We start from the raw sequence: 22,755 nt of genomic DNA on the forward strand, positions 1-22,755 counted from the left end.
TTTGCGTTTTTCCCATGTTTGCGTTTTTCCCATGTTTGCGTTTTTCCCATGTTTGCGTTTTTCCCATGTTTGCGTTTTTCCCATGTTTGCGTTTTTCCCATGTTTGCGTTTTTCCAATGTTTGCGTTTTTCCCATGTTTGCGTTTTTCCCATGTTTGCGTTTTTCCCATATTTGCGTTTTTCCCATATTTGCGTTTTTCCCATATTTGCGTTTTTCCCATATTTGCGTTTTTCCCATATTTGCGTTTTTCCCATATTTGCGTTTTTCCCATATTTGCGTTTTTCCCATATTTGCGTTTGACCTATATTTCGTTAACCCTTGAGGCTTCAGACTATGTCCTACCAACTGATTCTTTCCTCTTGTCAAGTTGTGCCACAAATTTCTCTTTCACTACATTTGCGTTTTTCCCATGTTTGCGTTATTCCCATATTTGCGTTCTTCCCATACTTGCGTTTTTCCCATACTTGCGTTTTTCCCATACTTGCGTCTTTCCCATACTTGCGTCTTTCCCATACTTGCGTCTTTCCCATACTTGCGTCTTTCCCATACTTGCGTGTTTCCCATACTTGCGTCTTTCCCATACTTGCGTCTTTCCCATACTTGCGTTTTTCCCAACCTTGCGTTTTTCCCATAGTTGCGTTTTTCCCATAGTTGCGTTTTTCCCATAGTTGCGTTTTTCCCAGAGTTGCGTTTTTCCCATAGTTGCGTTTTTCCCATATTTGCGTTTTTCCCATATTTGCGTTTTTCCCATATTTGCATTGGTCCCATATTTGCGTTGTTCCCATATTTGCGTTTTTTCCATATTTGCGTTTTTCCCATATTTGCGTTTTTCCCATATTTGCGTTTTTCCCATATTTGCGTTTTTCCCATATTTGCGTTTTTCCCATATTTGCTTTTGACCTATATTTCGTTAACCCTTGAGGCTTCAGGCTATGTCCTACCAACTGATTCTATCCTCTTGTCAAGTTGTGCCACAAATTTCTCTTTCACTACATTTGCGTTTTTCCCATGTTTGCGTTTTTCCCATGTTTGCGATTTTCCCATATTTGCGTTTTTCCCATATTTGCGTTTTTCCCATACTTGCGTTTTTCCCATACTTGCGTTTTTCCCATACTTGCGTTTTTCCCATACTTGCGTTTTTCCCATACTTGCGTTTTTCCCATACTTGCGTTTTTCCCATACTTGCGTTTTTCCCATATTTGCGTTTTTCCCATATTTGCGTTTGACCTATATTTCGTTAACCCTTGAGGCTTCAGACTATGTCCTAGCAACTGATTCTTTCCGCTTGTCAAGTTGTGCCACAAATTTCTCTTCCACTACATTTGCGTTTTTCCCATATTTACGCTTTTCCCATACTTGCACTTTTCCCATACTTGCGTTTTTCCCATATTTCCTGAACCCTTCATGATCAGACTATGTCCAACCAACTGATTCTTTCCTATTGTCAAGTTGTGCCACGAATTTCTTTTTTCTTACATTTGCATTTTTCCCATATTTGCGTTTTTCCCATATTTGCGTTTTTTCTATAATTGCGTTTTTTCCATAATTGCGTTTTTCCCATAATTGCGTTTTTCCCATAATTGCGTTTTTCCCATAATTGCGTTTTTCCCATAATTGTGTTTTCCCATAATTGCGTTTTTCCCATAATTGCGTTTTTCCCATAATTGCGTTTTTCCCAATATTGCGTTTTTCCCATAATTGCGTTTTTCCCATAATTGCGTTTTTGCCATAATTGCGTTTTTCCCATATTTGCGTTTTTCCCATATTTGCGTTTGTCCCATATTTGCGTTTTTCCCATAATTGCGTTTTTCCCATAATTGCGTTTTTCCCATAATTGCGTTTTTCGCATAATTGCGTTTTTCGCATATTTGTGTTTTTCGCATATTTGCGTTTTTCCCATATTTGCGTTTTTCCCATATTTGCGTTTTTCCCATATTTGCGTTTTTCCCATATTTGCGTTTTTCCCATATTTGCGTTTTTCCCGTATTTGCGTTTTTCCCGTATTTGCGTTTTTCCCGTATTTGCGTTGTTCCCGTATTTTCGTTTTCCCGTATTTTCGTTGTTCCCATATTTTCATTGTTCCCATATTTTCGTTGTTCCCATATTTTCGTTGTTCCCATACTTGCGTTTTTCCCATACTTGCGTTTTTCCCATACTTGCGTTTTTCCCATTCTTGCGTTTTTCCCATACTTGCGTTTTTCCCATACTTGCGTTTTTCCCATATTTGCGTTTTTCCCATATTTGCGTTTTTCCCATACTTGCGTTTTTCCCATACTTGCGTTTTTCCCATATTTGCGTTCTTCCCATATTTGCGTTTTTCCCATATTTGCTTTTGACCTATATTTCGTTAACCCTTGAGGCTTCAGGCTATGTGCTACCAACTGATTCAATCCTCTTGTCAAGTTGTGCCACAAATTTCACTTTCACTACATTTGCGTTTTTCCCATGTTTGCGTTTTTCCCATGTTTGCGTTTTTACCATGTTTGCGTTTTTCCCATGTTTGCGTTTTTCCCATGTCTGCGTTTTTCCCATGTCTGCGTTTTTCCCATGTTTGCGTTTTTCCCATGTTTGCGTGTTTCCCATGTTTTCGTTTTATCCCATGTTTGCGTGTTTCCCATGTTTTCGTTTTTCCCATGTTTGCGTATTTCCCATGTTTTCGTTTTTCCCATGTTTTCGTTTTTCCCATGTTTTCGTTTTTCCCATGTTTGCGTTTTCCCATCTTTACGTTTTTCCCATCTTTGCGTTTTTCCCATATTTGCGTTTTTCCCATATTTGTGTTTTTCCCATATTTACGTTTTTCCCATACTTGCGATTTTCCCATACTTGCGTTTTTCCCATACTTGCGTTTTTCCCATACTTGCGTTTTTCCCATACTTGCGTTTTTCCCATATTTGCGTTTTACCCATATTTGCGTTTTTCCCATACTTGCGTTTTTCCCATACTTGCGTTTTTCCCATATTTGCGTTTTACCCATATTTGCGTTTTACCCATATTTGCGTTTTTCCCATATTTGCGTTTTTCCCATATTTGCGTTTTTCCCCATATTTGCGTTTTTTCCCATATTTGCGTTTTTTCCCATATTTGCATTTTTTCCCATATTTGCGTTTTTCCCATATTTGCGTTTTTCGCATATTTACGTTTTTCGCATATTTGCGTTTTTCGCATATTTGCGTTTTTCGCATATTTGCGTTTTTCGCATATTTGCGTTTTTCGCATATTTGCGTTTTTCGCATAGTAGCGTTGTTCCCATATTTGCGTTGTTCCCATATTTGCGTTTTTCCCATATTTTCCATGTTCCCATATTTTCCTTGTTCCCATATTTTCCTTGTTCCCATATTTTCCTTGTTCCCATATTTTCCTTGTTCCCATATTTTCCTTGTTCCCATATTTTCCTTGTTCCCATATTTGCGTTTTTCCCATATTTGCGTTTTTCCCATACTTGCGTTTTTCCCATACTTGCGTTTTTCCCATACTTGCGTTTTTCCCATACTTGCGTTTTTCCCATACTTGCGTTTTTCCCATACTTGCGTTTTTCCCATATTTGCTTTTGACCTATATTTCGTTAACCCTTGAGGCTTCAGACTATGTCCTACCAACTGATTCTTTCCTCTTGTCAAGTTGTGCCACAAATTTCTCTTTCACTACATTTGCGTTTTTCCCATGTTTGCGTTTTTCCCATGTTTGCGTTTTTCCCATGTTTGCGTTTTTCCCATGTTTGCGTTTTTCCCATGTTTGCGTTTTTCCCATGTTTGCGTTTTTCCCATGTTTGCGTTTTTCCCATGTTTGCGTTTTTCCCATGTTTTCGATTTTCCCATCTTTGCGTTTTTCCCATCTTTGGTTTTTTCCCATCTTTGCGTTTTTCCCATCTTTGCGTTTTTCTCATCTTTGCGTTTTTCCCATCTTTGAGTTTTTCCCATCTTTGCGTTTTTCCCATCTTTGCGTTTTTCCCATCTTTGCGTTTTTCCCATCTTTGCGTTTTTCCCATCTTTGCGTTTTTCCCATATTTGCGTTTTTCCCATATTTGCGTTTTTCCCATATTTGCGTTTTTCCCATATTTGCGTTTTTCCCATATTTGCGTTTTTCCCATATTTGCGTTTGACCTATATTTCGTTAACCCTTGAGGCTTCAGACTACGTCATACCAACTGATTCTTTCCTCTTGTCAAGTTGTGCCACAAATTTCTCTTTCACTACATTTGCGTTTTTCCCATAATTGTGTTTTTCCCATGTTTGCGTTTTCCCCATGTTTGCGTTTTCCCCATGTTTGCGTTTTTCCCATGTTTGCGTTTTTCCCATGTTTGCGTTTTCTCCATGTTTGCGTTTTCCCCATGTTTGCGTTTTCCCCATGTTTGCGTTTTTCCCATGTTTGCGTTTCTCCCATATTTGCGTTCTTCCCATACTTGCGTTTTTCCCATACTTGCGTTTTTCCCATACTTGCGTTTTTCCCATACTTGTGTTTTTCCCATACTTGCGTTGTTCCCATATTTGCGTTGTTCCCATATTTGCGTTGTTCCCATATTTTCGTTGTTCCCATATTTTCGTTGTTCCCATATTTTCGTTGTTCCCATATTTTCGTTGTTCCCATATTTGCGTTGTTCACATATTTGCGTTGTTCACATATTTGCGTTGTTCCCATATTTGCGTTTTTCCCATATTTGGGTTTTTCCCATATTTGGGTTTTTCCCATATTTGCGTTTTTCCCATATTTGCGTTTTTCCCATATTTGCGTTTTTCCCATATTTGCGTTTTTCCCATTTATGCGTTTTTCCCATATTTGCGTTTTTCCCATATTTGCGTTTTTCCCATATATGCGTTTTTCCCATATTTGCGTTTTTCCCATATTTGCGTTTTTCCCATATTTGCGTTTTTCCCATATTTGCGTTTTTCCCATATTTGCGTTTTTCCCATATTTGCGTTTGACCTATATTTCGTTAACCCTTGAGGCTTCAGGCTATGTCCTACCAACTGATTCTATCCTCTTGTCAAGTTGTGCCACAAATTTCTCTTTCACTACATTTGCGTTTTTCCCATGTTTGCGTTTTTCCCATGTTTGCGTTTTTCCCATGTTTGCGTTTTTCCCATGTTTGCGTTTTTCCCATATTTGCGTTTTTCCCATATTTGCGTTTTTCCCATATTTGCTTTTGACCTATATTTCGTTAACCCTTGAGGCTTCAGACTATGCCCTACCAACTGATTCTTTCCTCTTGTCAAGTTGTGCCACAAATTTCTCTTTCACTACATTTGCGTTTTTCCCATGTTTGCGTTTTTCCCATATTTGCGTTTTTCCCATACTTGCGTTTTTCCCATACTTGCGTTTTTCCCATACTTGCGTTTTTCCCATACTTGCGTTTTTCCCATACTTGCGTCTTTCCCATACCTGCGTCTTTCCCATACCTGCGTCTTTCCCATACCTGCGTCTTTCCCATACCTGCGTCTTTCCCATACTTGCGTCTTTCCCATACTTGCGTCTTTCCCATACTTGCGTCTTTCCCATACTTGCGTGTTTCCCATACTTGCGTCTTTCCCATACTTGCGTCTTTCCCATACTTGCGTTTTTCCCAACCTTGCGTTTTTCCCATAGTTGCGTTTTTCCCATAGTTGCGTTTTTCCCATAGTTGCGTTTTTCCCAGAGTTGCGTTTTTCCCATAGTTGCGTTTTTCCCATATTTGCGTTTTTCCCATATTTGCGTTTTTCCCATATTTGCGTTGGTCCCATATTTGCGTTGTTCCCATATTTGCGTTTTTTCCATATTTGCGTTTTTCCCATATTTGCGTTTTTCCCATATTTGCGTTTTTCCCATATTTGCGTTTTTCCCATATTTGCGTTTTTCCCATATTTGCTTTTGACCTATATTTCGTTAACCCTTGAGGCTTCAGGCTATGTCCTACCAACTGATTCTATCCTCTTGTCAAGTTGTGCCACAAATTTCTCTTTCACTACATTTGCGTTTTTCCCATGTTTGCGTTTTTCCCATGTTTGCGATTTTCCCATATTTGCGTTTTTCCCATATTTGCGTTTTTCCCATACTTGCGTTTTTCCCATACTTGCGTTTTTCCCATACTTGCGTTTTTCCCATATTTGCGTTTTTCCCATATTTGCGTTTTTCCCATATTTGCATTTTTCCCATATTTGCGTTTGACCTATATTTCGTTAACCCTTGAGGCTTCAGACTATGTCCTAGCAACTGATTCTTTCCGCTTGTCAAGTTGTGCCACAAATTTCTCTTCCACTACATTTGCGTTTTTCCCATATTTACGCTTTTCCCATACTTGCACTTTTCCCATACTTGCGTTTTTCCCATATTTCCTGAAACCTTCATGATCAGACTATGTCCAACCAACTGATTCTTTCCTATTGTCAAGTTGTGCCACGAATTTCTTTTTTCTTACATTTGCATTTTTCCCATATTTGCGTTTTTCCCATATTTGCGTTTTTTCTATAATTGCGTTTTTTCCATAATTGCGTTTTTCCCATAATTGCGTTTTTCCCATAATTGCGTTTTTCCCATAATTGCGTTTTTCCCATAATTGCGTTTTCCCATAATTGCGTTTTTCCCATAATTGCGTTTTTCCCATAATTGCGTTTTTCCCAATATTGCGTTTTTCCCATAATTGCGTTTTTCCCATAATTGCGTTTTTGCCATAATTGCGTTTTTCCCATATTTGCGTTTTTCCCATATTTGCGTTTGTCCCATATTTGCGTTTTTCCCATAATTGCGTTTTTCCCATAATTGCGTTTTTCCCATAATTGCGTTTTTCGCATAATTGCGTTTTTCGCATATTTGTGTTTTTCGCATATTTGCGTTTTTCCCATATTTGCGTTTTTCCCGTATTTGCGTTTTTCCCGTATTTGCGTTTTTCCCGTATTTGCGTTGTTCCCGTATTTTCGTTTTCCCGTATTTTCGTTGTTCCCATATTTTCATTGTTCCCATATTTTCGTTGTTCCCATATTTTCGTTGTTCCCATACTTGCGTTTTTCCCATACTTGCGTTTTTCCCATACTTGCGCTTTTCCCATTCTTGCGTTTTTCCCATACTTGCGTTTTTCCCATACTTGCGTTTTTCCCATATTTGCGTTTTTCCCATATTTGCGTTTTTCCCATACTTGCGTTTTTCCCATACTTGCGTTTTTCCCATATTTGCGTTCTTCCCATATTTGCGTTTTTCCCATATTTGCTTTTGACCTATATTTCGTTAACCCTTGAGGCTTCAGGCTATGTGCTACCAACTGATTCAATCCTCTTGTCAAGTTGTGCCACAAATTTCACTTTCACTACATTTGCGTTTTTCCCATGTTTGCGTTTTTCCCATGTTTGCGTTTTTCCCATGTTTGCGTTTTTCCCATGTTTGCGTTTTTCCCATGTCTGCGTTTTTCCCATGTCTGCGTTTTTCCCATGTTTGCGTTTTTCCCATGTTTGCGTGTTTCCCATGTTTTCGTTTTATCCCATGTTTGCGTGTTTCCCATGTTTTCGTTTTTCCCATGTTTGCGTATTTCCCATGTTTTCGTTTTTCCCATGTTTTCGTTTTTCCCATGTTTTCGTTTTTCCCATGTTTGCGTTTTCCCATCTTTGCGTTTTTCCCATCTTTGCGTTTTTCCCATATTTGCGTTTTTCCCATATTTATGTTTTTCCCATATTTACGTTTTTCCCATACTTGCGATTTTCCCATACTTGCGTTTTTCCCATACTTGCGTTTTTCCCATACTTGCGTTTTTCCCATACTTGCGTTTTTCCCATATTTGCGTTTTACCCATATTTGCGTTTTTCCCATACTTGCGTTTTTCCCATACTTGCGTTTTTCCCATATTTGCGTTTTACCCATATTTGCGTTTTACCCATATTTGCGTTTTTCCCATATTTGCGTTTTTCCCATATTTGCGTTTTTCCCCATATTTGCGTTTTTTCCCATATTTGCGTTTTTTCCCATATTTGCATTTTTTCCCATATTTGCGTTTTTCCCATATTTGCGTTTTTCGCATATTTACGTTTTTCGCATATTTGCGTTTTTCGCATATTTGCGTTTTTCGCATATTTGCGTTTTTCGCATATTTGCGTTTTTCGCATATTTGCGTTTTTCGCATATTTGCGTTGTTCCCATATTTGCGTTGTTCCCATATTTGCGTTTTTCCCATATTTTCCATGTTCCCATATTTTACTTGTTCCCATATTTTCCTTGTTCCCATATTTTCCTTGTTCCCATATTTTCCTTGTTCCCATATTTTCCTTGTTCCCATATTTTCCTTGTTCCCATATTTGCGTTTTTCCCATACTTGCGTTTTTCCCATACTTGCGTTTTTCCCATACTTGCGTTTTTCCCATACTTACGTTTTTCCCATACTTGCGTTTTTCCCATACTTGCGTTTTTCCCATATTTGCTTTTGACCTATATTTCGTTAACCCTTGAGGCTTCAGACTATGTCCTACCAACTGATTCTTTCCTCTTGTCAAGTTGTGCCACAAATTTCTCTTTCACTACATTTGCGTTTTTCCCATGTTTGCGTTTTTCCCATGTTTGCGTTTTTCCCATGTTTGCGTTTTTCCCATGTTTGCGTTTTTCCCATGTTTGCGTTTTTCCCATGTTTGCGTTTTTCCCATGTTTGCGTTTTTCCCATGTTTGCGTTTTTCCCATGTTTTCGTTTTTCCCATCTTTGCGTTTTTCCCATCTTTGGTTTTTTCCCATCTTTGCGTTTTTCCCATCTTTGCGTTTTTCTCATCTTTGCGTTTTTCCCATCTTTGAGTTTTTCCCATCTTTGCGTTTTTCCCATCTTTGCGTTTTTCCCATCTTTGCGTTTTTCCCATCTTTGCGTTTTTCCCATCTTTGCGTTTTTCCCATATTTGCGTTTTTCCCATATTTGCGTTTTTCCCATATTTGCGTTTTTCCCATATTTGCGTTTTTCCCATATTTGCGTTTTTCCCATATTTGCGTTTGACCTATATTTCGTTAACCCTTGAGGCTTCAGGCTATGTCCTACCAACTGATTCTATCCTCTTGTCAAGTTGTGCCACAAATTTCTCTTTCACTACATTTGCGTTTTTCCCATGTTTGCGTTTTTCCCATGTTTGCGTTTTTCCCATGTTTGCGTTTTTCCCATGTTTGCGTTTTTCCCATATTTGCGTTTTTCCCATATTTGCGTTTTTCCCATATTTGCTTTTGACCTATATTTCGTTAACCCTTGAGGCTTCAGACTATGCCCTACCAACTGATTCTTTCCTCTTGTCAAGTTGTGCCACAAATTTCTCTTTCACTACATTTGCGTTTTTCCCATGTTTGCGTTTTTCCCATATTTGCGTTTTTCCCATACTTGCGTTTTTCCCATACTTGCGTTTTTCCCATACTTGCGTTTTTCCCATACTTGCGTTTTTCCCATACCTGCGTCTTTCCCATACCTGCGTCTTTCCCATACCTGCGTCTTTCCCATACCTGCGTCTTTCCCATTCCTGCGTTTTTCCCATACCTGCGTCTTTCCCATACTTGCGTTTTTCCCATACTTGCGTTTTTCCCATACTTGCGTTTTTCCCATATTTGCGTTTTTCCCATATTTGCGTTTTTCCCATATTTGCGTTTTTCCCATATTTGCGTTTTTCCCATATTTGCGTTTTTCCCATATTTGCGTTTTTCCCATATTTGCGTTTTTCCCATATTTGCGTTTTTCCCATATTTGCTTTTGACCTATATTTCGTTAACCCTTGAGGCTTCAGGCTATGTCCTACCAACTGATTCTATCCTCTTGTCAAGTTGTGCCACAATTTTCTCTTTCACTACATTTGCGTTTTTCCCATGATTGCGTTTTTCCCATGTTTGCGTTTTTCCCATTTTTGCGTTTTTCCCATGTTTGCGTTTTTCCCATGTTTGCGTTTTTCCCATGTTTGCGTTTTTCCCATGTTTGCGTTTTTCACATGTTTGCGTTTTTCCCATATTTGCGTTTTTCCATTATTTGCGTTTTTCCCATATTTGCGTTTTTCCCATACTTGCGTTTTTCCCATACTTGCGTTTTTCCCATATTTGCGTTTTTCCCATATTTGCGTTTTTCCCATATTTGCGTTTTTCCCATACTTGCGTTTTTCCCATATTTGCGTTTTTCCCATATTTGCGTTTTTCCCATGTTTGCGTTTTTCCCATGTTTGCGTTTTTCCCATGTTTGCGTTTTTCCCATGTTTGCGTTTTTCCCATGTTTGCGTTTTTCCCATGTTTGCGTTTTTCACATGTTTGCGTTTTTCCCATATTTGCGTTTTTCCCATCTTTGCGTTTTTCCCATCTTTGCGTTTTTCCCATCTTTGCGTTTTTCCCATATTTGCGTTTTTCCCATATTTGCGTTTTTCCCATATTTGCGTTTTTCCCATACTTGCGTTTTTCCCATATTTGCTTTTGACCTATATTTCGTTAACCCTTGAGGCTTCAGACTATGTCCTACCAACTGATTCTTTCCTCTTGACAAGTTGTGCCACAAATTTCTCTTTCACTACATTTGCGTTTTTCCCATAATTGTGTTTTTCCCATGTTTGCGATTTCCCCATGTTTGCGTTTTCCCCATGTTTGCGTTTTTCCCATGTTTGCGTTTTTCCCATGTTTGCGTTTTCTCCATGTTTGCGTTTTCCCCATGTTTGCGTTTTCCCCATGTTTGCGTTTTTCCCATGTTTGCGTTTCTCCCATATTTGCGTTCTTCCCATACTTGCGTTTTTCCCATACTTGCGTTTTTCCCATACTTGCGTTTTTCCCATACTTGCGTTTTTCCCATACTTGCGTTGTTCCCATATTTGCGTTGTTCCCATATTTGCGTTGTTCCCATATTTTCGTTGTTCCCATATTTTCGTTGTTCCCATATTTTCGTTGTTCCCATATTTTCGTTGTTCCCATATTTGCGTTGTTCACATATTTGCGTTGTTCACATATTTGCGTTGTTCCCATATTTGCGTTTTTCCCATATTTGGGTTTTTCCCATATTTGGGTTTTTCCCATATTTGCGTTTTTCCCATATTTGCGTTTTTCCCATATTTGCGTTTTTCCCATATTTGCGTTTTTCCCATTTATGCGTTTTTCCCATATTTGCGTTTTTCCCATATTTGCGTTTTTCCCATATATGCGTTTTTCCCATATTTGCGTTTTTCCTATATTTGCGTTTTTCCCATATTTGCGTTTTTCCCATATTTGCGTTTTTCCCATATTTGCGTTTTTCCCATATTTGCGTTTGACCTATATTTCGTTAACCCTTGAGGCTTCAGGCTATGTCCTACCAACTGATTCTATCCTCTTGTCAAGTTGTGCCACAAATTTCTCTTTCACTACATTTGCGTTTTTCCCATGTTTGCGTTTTTCCCATGTTTGCGTTTTTCCCATGTTTGCGTTTTTCCCATGTTTGCGTTTTTCCCATATTTGCGTTTTTCCCATATTTGCGTTTTTCCCATATTTGCTTTTGACCTATATTTCGTTAACCCTTGAGGCTTCAGACTATGCCCTACCAACTGATTCTTTCCTCTTGTCAAGTTGTGCCACAAATTTCTCTTTCACTACATTTGCGTTTTTCCCATGTTTGCGTTTTTCCCATATTTGCGTTTTTCCCATACTTGCGTTTTTCCCATACTTGCGTTTTTCCCATACTTGCGTTTTTCCCATACTTGCGTTTTTCCCATACCTGCGTCTTTCCCATACCTGCGTCTTTCCCATACCTGCGTCTTTCCCATACCTGCGTCTTTCCCATTCCTGCGTTTTTCCCATACCTGCGTCTTTCCCATACTTGCGTTTTTCCCATACTTGCGTTTTTCCCATACTTGCGTTTTTCCCATACTTGCGTTTTTCCCATATTTGCGTTTTTCCCATATTTGCGTTTTTCCCATATTTGCGTTTTTCCCATATTTGCGTTTTTCCCATATTTGCGTTTTTCCCATATTTGCGTTTTTCCCATATTTGCGTTTTTCCCATATTTGCTTTTGACCTATATTTCGTTAACCCTTGAGGCTTCAGGCTATGTCCTACCAACTGATTCTATCCTCTTGTCAAGTTGTGCCACAATTTTCTCTTTCACTACATTTGCGTTTTTCCCATGATTGCGTTTTTCCCATGTTTGCGTTTTTCCCATTTTTGCGTTTTTCCCATGTTTGCGTTTTTCCCATGTTTGCGTTTTTCCCATGTTTGCGTTTTTCCCATGTTTGCGTTTTTCACATGTTTGCGTTTTTCCCATATTTGCGTTTTTCCCATATTTGCGTTTTTCCCATATTTGCGTTTTTCCCATACTTGCGTTTTTCCCATACTTGCGTTTTTCCCATATTTGCGTTTTTCCCATATTTGCGTTTTTCCCATACTTGCGTTTTTCCCATATTTGCGTTTTTCCCATATTTGCGTTTTTCCCATACTTGCGTTTTTCCCATATTTGCGTTTTTCCCATATTTGCGTTTTTCCCATATTTGCGTTTTTCCCATATTTGCGTTTTTCCCATATTTGCGTTTTTCCCATATTTGCGTTTTTCCCACATTTGCGTTTTTCCCATATTTGCGTTTTTCCCATATTTGCGTTTTTCCCATATTTGCGTTTGACCTATATTTCGTTAACCCTTGAGGCTTCAGACTATGTCCTAGCAACTGATTCTTTCCGCTTGTCAAGTTGTGCCACAAATTTCTCTTTTACTACATTTGCGTTTTTCCCATATTTACGCTCTTCCCATACTTGCACTTTTCCCATACTTGCGTTTTTCCCATATTTCCTGAACCCTTCATGATCAGACTATGTCCAACCAACTGATTCTTTCCTATTGTCAAGTTGTGCCACGAAATTCTTTTTTCTTACATTTGCATTTTTCCCATATTTGCGTTTTTTTTATAATTGCGTTTTTCCCATAATTGCGTTTTTCCCATAATTGCGTTTTTCCCATAATTGCGCTTTTCCCATAATTGCGTTTTTCCCATAATTGCGTTTTTCCCATAATTGCGTTTCTCCGATAATTGCGTTTTTCCCATAATTGCGTTTTTCCCATAATTGCGTTTTTCCCATAATTGCGTTTTTCCCATAATTGCATTTTTCCCATAATTGCGTTTTTCCCATGTTTCCGTTTTTCCCATATTTGCGTTTTTCCTATATTTGCGTTTTTCCCATTTTTGCGTTTTTCCCATACTTGCGTTTTTCCCATACTTGCGTTTTTCCCATACTTGCGTTTTTCCCATATTTGCATTTTTCTCATATTTGCGTTTGACCCTTGAGGCTTCAGACTATATCCTAGCAACTGATTCTTTCCTCTTGTCAAGTTGTGCCACAAATTTCTCTTTCACTACATTTGCGTTTTTCCCATGTTTGCGTTTTTCCCATGTTTGTGTTTTTCCCATGTTTGCGTTTTTCCCATGTTTGCGTTTTTCCCATGTTTGCGTTTTTCCCATGTTTGCGTTTTTCCCATGTTTGCGTTTTTCCCATGTTTGCGTTTTTCCCATATTTGCGTTTTTCCCATGTTTGCGTTTTTCCCACGTCTGCGTTTTTCCCATGTTTGCGTTTTTCCCATATTTGCGTTTTTCCCATATTTGCGTTTTTCCCATATTTGCGTTTTTCCCATATTTGCGTTTTTCCCATATTTGCGTTTTTCCCATATTTGCGTTTTTCCCATATTTGCGTTTCTCCCATATTTGCGTTGATCCCATATTTTCGTTGTTCCCATATTTTCGTTGTTCCCATATTTTCGTTGTTCCCATATTTTCGTTGTTCCCATATTTTCGTTGTTCCCATATTTTCGTTGTTCCCGTATTTTCGTTGTTCCCGTATTTGCGTTTTTCCCGTATTTGCGTTTTTCCTGTATTTGCGTTTTTCCCGTACTTGCGTTTTTCCCGTACTTGCGTTTTTCCCGTACTTGCGTTTTTCCCGTACTTGCGTATTTCCCGTACTTGCGTATTTCCCATACTTGCGTTTTTCCCATACTTGCGTTTTTCCCATACTTGCGTTTTTCCCATATTTGCGTTTTTCCCATACTTGCGTTTTTCCCATACTTGCGTTTTTCCCATACTTGCGTTTTTCCCATATTTGCGTTTTTCCCATATTTGCTTTTGACCTATATTTCGTTAACCCTTGAGGCTTCAGACTATGTCCTACCAACTGATTCTTTCTTTTTGTCAAGTTGTGCCACAAATTTCTCTTTCACTACATTTGCATTTTTCCCATGTTTGCGTTTTTCCCATGTTTGCGTTTTTCCCATGTTTGCGTTTTTCCCATGTTTGCGTTTTTCCCATGTTTGCGTTTTTCCCATGTTTGCGTTTTTCCCATGTTTGCGTTTTTCCCATGTTTGCGTTTTTCCCATGTTTGCGTTTTTCCCATGTTTGCATTTTTCCCATGTTTGCATTTTTCCCATGTTTGCGTTTTTCCCATATTTCCTGAACCCTTCATGATCAGACTATGTCCAACCAACTGATTCTTTCCTATTGTCAAGTTGTGCCACGAATTTCTTTTTTCTTACATTTGCATTTTTCCCATATTTGCGTTTTTTCCATAATTGCGTTTTTCCCATAATTGCGTTTTTCCCATAATTGCGTTTTTCCCATAATTGCGTTTTTCCCATAATTGCGTTTTTCCCACAATTGCGTTTTTCCCATAATTGCGTTTTTCCCATAATTGCGTTTTTCCCATATTTGCGTTTTTCCCATAATTGCGCTTTTCCCATGTTTCCGTTTTTCCCATATTTGCGTTTTTCCCATATTTGCGTTTTTCCCATTTTTGCGTTTTTCCCATACTTGCGTTTTTCCCATACTTGCGTTTTTCCCATACTTGCGTTTTTCCCATACTTGCGTTTTTCCCATATTTGCATTTTTCTCATATTTGCGTTTGACCCTTGAGGCTTCAGACTATATCCTAGCAACTGATTCTTTCCTCTTGTCAAGTTGTGCCACAAATTTCTCTTTCACTACATTTGCGTTTTTCCCATGTTTGCGTTTTTCCCATGTTTGCGTTTTTCCCATGTTTGCGTTTTTCCCATGTTTGCGTTTTTCCCATGTTTGCGTTTTTCCCATGTTTGCGTTTTTCCCATGTTTGCGTTTTTCCCATATTTGCGTTTTTCCCATGTTTGCGTTTTTCCCATGTTTGCGTTTTTCCCATATTTGCGTTTTTCCCATATTTGCGTTTTTCCCATATCTGCGTTTTTCCCATATTTGCGTTTTTCCCATATTTGCGTTTTTCCCATATTTGCGTTTTTCCCATATTTGCGTTTCTCCCATATTTGCGTTTCTCCCATATTTGCGTTTCTCCCATATTTGCGTTGTTCCCATATTTGCGTTGTTCCCATATTTGCGTTGTTCCCATATTTTCGTTGTTCCCATATTTTCGTTGTTCCCATATTTTCGTTGTTCCCTTATTTTCGTTGTTCCCATATTTTCTTTGTTCCCATATTTTCGTTGTTCCCGTATTTTCGTTGTTCCCGTATTTGCGTTTTTCCCGTATTTGCGTTTTTCCCGTACTTGCGTTTTTCCCGTACTTGCGTTTTTCCCGTACTTGCGTTTTTCCCGTACTTGCGTATTTCCCGTACTTGCATATTTCCCGTACTTGCGTTTTTCCCATACTTGCGTTTTTCCCATACTTGCGTTTTTCCCATATTTGCGTTTTTCCCATTCTTGCGTTTTTCCCATACTTGCGTTTTTCCCATACTTGCGTTTTTCCCATATTTGCGTTTTTCCCATATTTGCTTTTGACCTATATTTCGTTAACCCTTGAGGCTTCAGACTATGTCCTACCAACTGATTCTTTCTTTTTGTCAAGTTGTGCCACAAATTTCTCTTTCACTACATTTGCATTTTTCCCATGTTTGCGTTTTTCCCATGTTTGCGTTTTTCCCATGTTTGCGTTTTTCCCATGTTTGCGTTTTTCCCATGTTTGCGTTTTTCCCATGTTTGCGTTTTTCCCATGTTTGCGTTTTTCCCATGTTTGCGTTTTTCCCATGTTTGCGTTTTTCCCATGTTTGCGTTTTTCCCATATTTGCGTTTTTCCCATATTTGCGTTTTTCCCATATTTGCGTTTTTCCCATATTTGCGTTTTTCCCATATTTGCGTTTGACCTATATTTCGTTAACCCTTGAGGCTTCAGACTATGTCCTACCAACTGATTCTTTCCTCTTGTCAAGTTGTGCCACAAATTTCTCTTTCACTACATTTGCGTTCTTCCCATGTTTGCGTTATTCCCATATTTGCGTTCTTCCCATACTTGCGTTTTTCCCATACTTGCGTTTTTCCCATACTTGCGTTTTTCCCATACTTGCGTCTTTCCCATACTTGCGTCTTTCCCATACTTGCGTCTTTCCCATACTTGCGTCTTTCCCATACTTGCGTCTTTCCCATACTTGCGTCTTTCCCATACTTGCGTCTTTCCCATACTTGCGTCTTTCCCATACTTGCGTTTTTCCCAACCTTGCGTTTTTCCCATACTTGCGTTTTTCCCATAGTTGCGTTTTTCCCATAGTTGCGTTTTTCCCATAGTTGCGTTTTTCCCATAGTTGCGTTTTTCCCATAGTTGCGTTTTTCCCATATTTGCGTTTTTCCCATATTTGCGTTTTTCCCATATTTGCGTTGGTCCCATATTTGCGTTGTTCCCATATTTGCGTTTTTTCCATATTTGCGTTTTTCCCATATTTGCGTTTTTCCCATATTTGCGTTTTTCCCATATTTGCGTTTTTCCCATATTTGCGTTTTTCCCATATTTGCTTTTGACCTATATTTCGTTAACCCTTGAGGCTTCAGGCTATGTCCTACCAACTGATTCTATCCTCTTGTCAAGTTGTGCCACAAATTTCTCTTTCACTACATTTGCGTTTTTCCCATGTTTGCGTTTTTCCCATGTTTGCGATTTTCCCATATTTGCGTTTTTCCCATATTTGCGTTTTTCCCATACTTGCGTTTTTCCCATACTTGCGTTTTTCCCATACTTGCGTTTTTCCCATACTTGCGTTTTTCCCATACTTGCGTTTTTCCCATACTTGCGTTTTTCCCATACTTGCGTTTTTCCCATATTTGCGTTTTTCCCATATTTGCGTTTTTCCCATATTTGCGTTTTTCCCATATTTGCGTTTTTCCCATATTTGCGTTTGACCTATATTTCGTTAACCCTTGAGGCTTCAGACTATGTCCTAGCAACTGATTCTTTCCGCTTGTCAAGTTGTGCCACAAATTTCTCTTCCACTACATTTGCGTTTTTCCCATATTTACGCTTTTCCCATACTTGCACTTTTCCCATACTTGCGTTTTTCCCATATTTCCTGAACCCTTCATGATCAGACTATGTCCAACCAACTGATTCTTTCCTATTGTCAAGTTGTGCCACGAATTTCTTTTTTCTTACATTTGCATTTTTCCCATATTTGCGTTTTTCCCATATTTATGTTTTTCCCATATTTACGTTTTTCCATACTTGCGATTTTCCCATACTTGCGTTTTTCCCATACTTGCGTTTTTCCCATACTTGCGTTTTTCCCGTACTTGCGTTCTTCCCGTACTTGCGTTCTTCCCGTACTTGCGTTCTTCCCGTACTTGCGTTTTTCCCGTACTTGCGTTTTTCCCGTACTAGCGTTTTTCCCGTACTTGCGTGTTTCCCGTACTTGCGTTTTACCCATATTTGCGTTTTTCCCATACTTGCGTTTTTCCCATACTTGCGTTTTTCCCATATTTGCGTTTTACCCATATTTGCGTTTTACCCATATTTGCGTTTTTCCCATATTTGCGTTTTTCCCATATTTGCGTTTTTCCCCATATTTGCGTTTTTCCCCATATTTGCGTTTTTTCCCATATTTGCGTTTTTTCCCATATTTGCGTTTTTCCCATATTTGCGTTTTTCCCATATTTGCGTTTTTCCCATATTTGCTTTTGACCTATATTTCGTTAACCCTTGAGGCTTCAGGCTATGTCCTACCAACTGATTCTATCCTCTTGTCAAGTTGTGCCACAAATTTCTCTTTCACTACATTTGCGTTTTTCCCATGTTTGCGTTTTTCCCATGTTTGCGTTTTTCCCATGTTTGCGTTTTCCCATGTTTGCGTTTTTCCCATGTTTGCGTTTTTCCCATGTTTACGTTTTTCCCATACTTGCGTTTTTCCCATACTTGCGTTTTTCCCATACTTGCGTTTTTCCCATACTTGCGTTTTTCCCATACTTGCGTTTTTCCCATATTTGCGTTTTTCCCATACTTGCGTTTTTCCCATATTTGCGTTTTCCCCTTATTTGCGTTTTTCCCGTAGTTGCGTTTTTCCCATACTTGCGTTTTTCCCATATTTGCGTTTTTCCCATATTTGCGTTTTTCCCATATTTGCGTTTTTCCCATATTTGCGTTTTTCCCATATTTGCTTTTGACCTATATTTCGTTAACCCTTGAGGCTTCAGGCTATGTCCTACCAACTGATTCTATCCTCTTGTCAAGTTGTGCCACAAATTTCTCTTTCACTACATTTCCGTTTTTCCCATGTTTGCGTTTTTCCCATGTTTGCGTTTTTCCCATGTTTGCGTTTTCCCATGTTTGCGTTTTTCCCATGTTTGCGTTTTTCCCATGTTTACGTTTTTCCCATACTTGCGTTTTTCCCATACTTGCGTTTTTCCCATACTTGCGTTTTTCCCATACTTGCGTTTTTCCCATACTTGCGTTTTTCCCATACTTGCGTTTTTCCCATATTTGCGTTTTACCCATATTTGCGTTTTTCCCATACTTGCGTTTTTCCCATATTTGCGTTTTTCCCATATTTGCGTTTTTCGCATATTTACGTTTTTCGCATATTTGCGTTTTTCGCATATTTGCGTTTTTCGCATATTTGCGTTTTTCGCATATTTGCGTTTTTCGCATATTTGCGTTTTTCCCATATTTGCGTTTTTCCTATACTTGCGTTTTTCCCATACTTGCGTTTTTCCCATACTTGCGTTTTTCCCATACTTGCGTTTTTCCCATATTTGCGTTTTACCCATATTTGCGTTTTTCCCATACTTGCGTTTTTCCCATACTTGCGTTTTTCCCATACTTGCGTTTTTCCCATATTTGCGTTTTACCCATATTTGCGTTTTACCCATATTTGCGTTTTTCCCATATTTGCGTTTTTCACATATTTGCGTTTTTCCCATATTTATGTTTTTCCCATATTTACGTTTTTCCCATACTTGCGATTTTCCCATACTTGCGTTTTTCCCATACTTGCGTTTTTCCCATACTTGCGTTTTTCCCGTACTTGCGTTCTTCCCGTACTTGCGTTCTTCCCGTACTTGCGTTCTTCCCGTACTTGCGTTTTTCCCGTACTTGCGTTTTTCCCGTACTTGCGTTTTTCCCGTACTTGCGTGTTTCCCGTACTTGCGTTTTACCCATATTTGCGTTTTTCCCATACTTGCGTTTTTCCCATACTTGCGTTTTTCCCATATTTGCGTTTTACGCATATTTGCGTTTTACCCATATTTGCGTTTTTCCCATATTTGCATTTTTCCCATATTTGCGTTTTTCCCATATTTGCGTTTTTCCCCATATTTGCGTTTTTTCCCATATTTGCGTTTTTTCCCATATTTGCGTTTTTTCCCATATTTGCGTTTTTCCCATATTTGCGTTTTTCGCATATTTACGTTTTTCGCATATTTGCGTTTTTCGCATATTTGCGTTTTTCGCATATTTGCGTTTTTCGCGTATTTGCGTTTTTCCCATATTTGCGTTTTTCCCATATTTGCGTTTTTCCCATACTTGCGTTTTTCCCATACTTGCGTTTTTCCCATATTTGCTTTTGACCTATATTTCGTTAACCCTTGAGGCTTCAGACTATGTCCTACCAACTGATTCTTTCTTTTTGTCAAGTTGTGCCACAAATTTCTCTTTCACTACATTTGCATTTTTCCCATGTTTGCGTTTTTCCCATGTTTGCGTTTTTCCCATGTTTGCGTTTTTCCCATGTTTGCGTTTTTCCCATGTTTGCGTTTTTCCCATGTTTGCGTTTTTCCCATGTTTGCGTTTTTCCCATGTTTGCGTTTTTCCCATGTTTGCGTTTTTCCCATGTTTGCATTTTTCCCATGTTTGCATTTTTCCCATGTTTGCGTTTTTCCCATATTTCCTGAACCCTTCATGATCAGACTATGTCCAACCAACTGATTCTTTCCTATTGTCAAGTTGTGCCACGAATTTCTTTTTTCTTACATTTGCATTTTTCCCATATTTGCGTTTTTTCCATAATTGCGTTTTTCCCATAATTGCGTTTTTCCCATAATTGCGTTTTTCCCATAATTGCGTTTTTCCCATAATTGCGTTTTTCCCACAATTGCGTTTTTCCCATAATTGCGTTTTTCCCATAATTGCGTTTTTCCCATATTTGCGTTTTTCCCATAATTGCGCTTTTCCCATGTTTCCGTTTTTCCCATATTTGCGTTTTTCCCATATTTGCGTTTTTCCCATTTTTGCGTTTTTCCCATACTTGCGTTTTTCCCATACTTGCGTTTTTCCCATACTTGCGTTTTTCCCATACTTGCGTTTTTCCCATATTTGCATTTTTCTCATATTTGCGTTTGACCCTTGAGGCTTCAGACTATATCCTAGCAACTGATTCTTTCCTCTTGTCAAGTTGTGCCACAAATTTCTCTTTCACTACATTTGCGTTTTTCCCATGTTTGCGTTTTTCCCATGTTTGCGTTTTTCCCATGTTTGCGTTTTTCCCATGTTTGCGTTTTTCCCATGTTTGCGTTTTTCCCATGTTTGCGTTTTTCCCATGTTTGCGTTTTTCCCATATTTGCGTTTTTCCCATGTTTGCGTTTTTCCCATGTTTGCGTTTTTCCCATATTTGCGTTTTTCCCATATTTGCGTTTTTCCCATATCTGCGTTTTTCCCATATTTGCGTTTTTCCCATATTTGCGTTTTTCCCATATTTGCGTTTTTCCCATATTTGCGTTTCTCCCATATTTGCGTTTCTCCCATATTTGCGTTTCTCCCATATTTGCGTTGTTCCCATATTTGCGTTGTTCCCATATTTGCGTTGTTCCCATATTTTCGTTGTTCCCATATTTTCGTTGTTCCCATATTTTCGTTGTTCCCTTATTTTCGTTGTTCCCATATTTTCTTTGTTCCCATATTTTCGTTGTTCCCGTATTTTCGTTGTTCCCGTATTTGCGTTTTTCCCGTATTTGCGTTTTTCCCGTACTTGCGTTTTTCCCGTACTTGCGTTTTTCCCGTACTTGCGTTTTTCCCGTACTTGCGTATTTCCCGTACTTGCATATTTCCCGTACTTGCGTTTTTCCCATACTTGCGTTTTTCCCATACTTGCGTTTTTCCCATATTTGCGTTTTTCCCATTCTTGCGTTTTTCCCATACTTGCGTTTTTCCCATACTTGCGTTTTTCCCATATTTGCGTTTTTCCCATATTTGCTTTTGACCTATATTTCGTTAACCCTTGAGGCTTCAGACTATGTCCTACCAACTGATTCTTTCTTTTTGTCAAGTTGTGCCACAAATTTCTCTTTCACTACATTTGCATTTTTCCCATGTTTGCGTTTTTCCCATGTTTGCGTTTTTCCCATGTTTGCGTTTTTCCCATGTTTGCGTTTTTCCCATGTTTGCGTTTTTCCCATGTTTGCGTTTTTCCCATGTTTGCGTTTTTCCCATGTTTGCGTTTTTCCCATGTTTGCGTTTTTCCCATGTTTGCGTTTTTCCCATATTTGCGTTTTTCCCATATTTGCGTTTTTCCCATATTTGCGTTTTTCCCATATTTGCGTTTTTCCCATATTTGCGTTTGACCTATATTTCGTTAACCCTTGAGGCTTCAGACTATGTCCTACCAACTGATTCTTTCCTCTTGTCAAGTTGTGCCACAAATTTCTCTTTCACTACATTTGCGTTCTTCCCATGTTTGCGTTATTCCCATATTTGCGTTCTTCCCATACTTGCGTTTTTCCCATACTTGCGTTTTTCCCATACTTGCGTTTTTCCCATACTTGCGTCTTTCCCATACTTGCGTCTTTCCCATACTTGCGTCTTTCCCATACTTGCGTCTTTCCCATACTTGCGTCTTTCCCATACTTGCGTCTTTCCCATACTTGCGTCTTTCCCATACTTGCGTCTTTCCCATACTTGCGTTTTTCCCAACCTTGCGTTTTTCCCATACTTGCGTTTTTCCCATAGTTGCGTTTTTCCCATAGTTGCGTTTTTCCCATAGTTGCGTTTTTCCCATAGTTGCGTTTTTCCCATAGTTGCGTTTTTCCCATATTTGCGTTTTTCCCATATTTGCGTTTTTCCCATATTTGCGTTGGTCCCATATTTGCGTTGTTCCCATATTTGCGTTTTTTCCATATTTGCGTTTTTCCCATATTTGCGTTTTTCCCATATTTGCGTTTTTCCCATATTTGCGTTTTTCCCATATTTGCGTTTTTCCCATATTTGCTTTTGACCTATATTTCGTTAACCCTTGAGGCTTCAGGCTATGTCCTACCAACTGATTCTATCCTCTTGTCAAGTTGTGCCACAAATTTCTCTTTCACTACATTTGCGTTTTTCCCATGTTTGCGTTTTTCCCATGTTTGCGATTTTCCCATATTTGCGTTTTTCCCATATTTGCGTTTTTCCCATACTTGCGTTTTTCCCATACTTGCGTTTTTCCCATACTTGCGTTTTTCCCATACTTGCGTTTTTCCCATACTTGCGTTTTTCCCATACTTGCGTTTTTCCCATACTTGCGTTTTTCCCATATTTGCGTTTTTCCCATATTTGCGTTTTTCCCATATTTGCGTTTTTCCCATATTTGCGTTTTTCCCATATTTGCGTTTGACCTATATTTCGTTAACCCTTGAGGCTTCAGACTATGTCCTAGCAACTGAT

General features: G+C 38.8%; 4 protein-coding genes across 4 annotated transcripts; all 4 read right to left on the bottom strand.

The window, feature by feature from the left end:
* Window positions 1-6,251: 6,251 nt before the first annotated feature.
* On the bottom strand, window positions 6,252-7,168 carry LOC124742256. Its single transcript, XM_047248787.1, has 2 exons — window positions 6,389-7,168; window positions 6,252-6,305 (listed from the first exon to the last, which is right to left on the bottom strand). The coding sequence occupies exons 1-2, from the start codon at window positions 7,166-7,168 to the stop codon at window positions 6,252-6,254; spliced, it is 834 nt and encodes a 277-aa protein (XP_047104743.1).
* An 8,927-nt stretch (window positions 7,169-16,095) lies between these two features.
* On the bottom strand, window positions 16,096-16,626 carry LOC124742257. The gene has a single exon (XM_047248788.1). The coding sequence runs from the start codon at window positions 16,624-16,626 to the stop codon at window positions 16,096-16,098; it is 531 nt and encodes a 176-aa protein (XP_047104744.1).
* Window positions 16,627-18,377: 1,751 nt separating this feature from the next.
* On the bottom strand, window positions 18,378-19,349 carry LOC124742258. The gene has a single exon (XM_047248789.1). It carries the CDS (start codon window positions 19,347-19,349, stop codon window positions 18,378-18,380), a length of 972 nt encoding a protein of 323 aa, XP_047104745.1.
* A 2,418-nt stretch (window positions 19,350-21,767) lies between these two features.
* On the bottom strand, window positions 21,768-22,298 carry LOC124742259. The gene has a single exon (XM_047248790.1). It carries the CDS (start codon window positions 22,296-22,298, stop codon window positions 21,768-21,770), a length of 531 nt encoding a protein of 176 aa, XP_047104746.1.
* Between the last annotated feature and the right edge of the window lie 457 nt (window positions 22,299-22,755).

The sequence above is a fragment of the Schistocerca piceifrons genome, unplaced genomic scaffold (genome assembly GCF_021461385.2).
Source record: "Schistocerca piceifrons isolate TAMUIC-IGC-003096 unplaced genomic scaffold, iqSchPice1.1 HiC_scaffold_2250, whole genome shotgun sequence".
NCBI lineage: Eukaryota > Metazoa > Arthropoda > Insecta > Orthoptera > Acrididae > Schistocerca > Schistocerca piceifrons.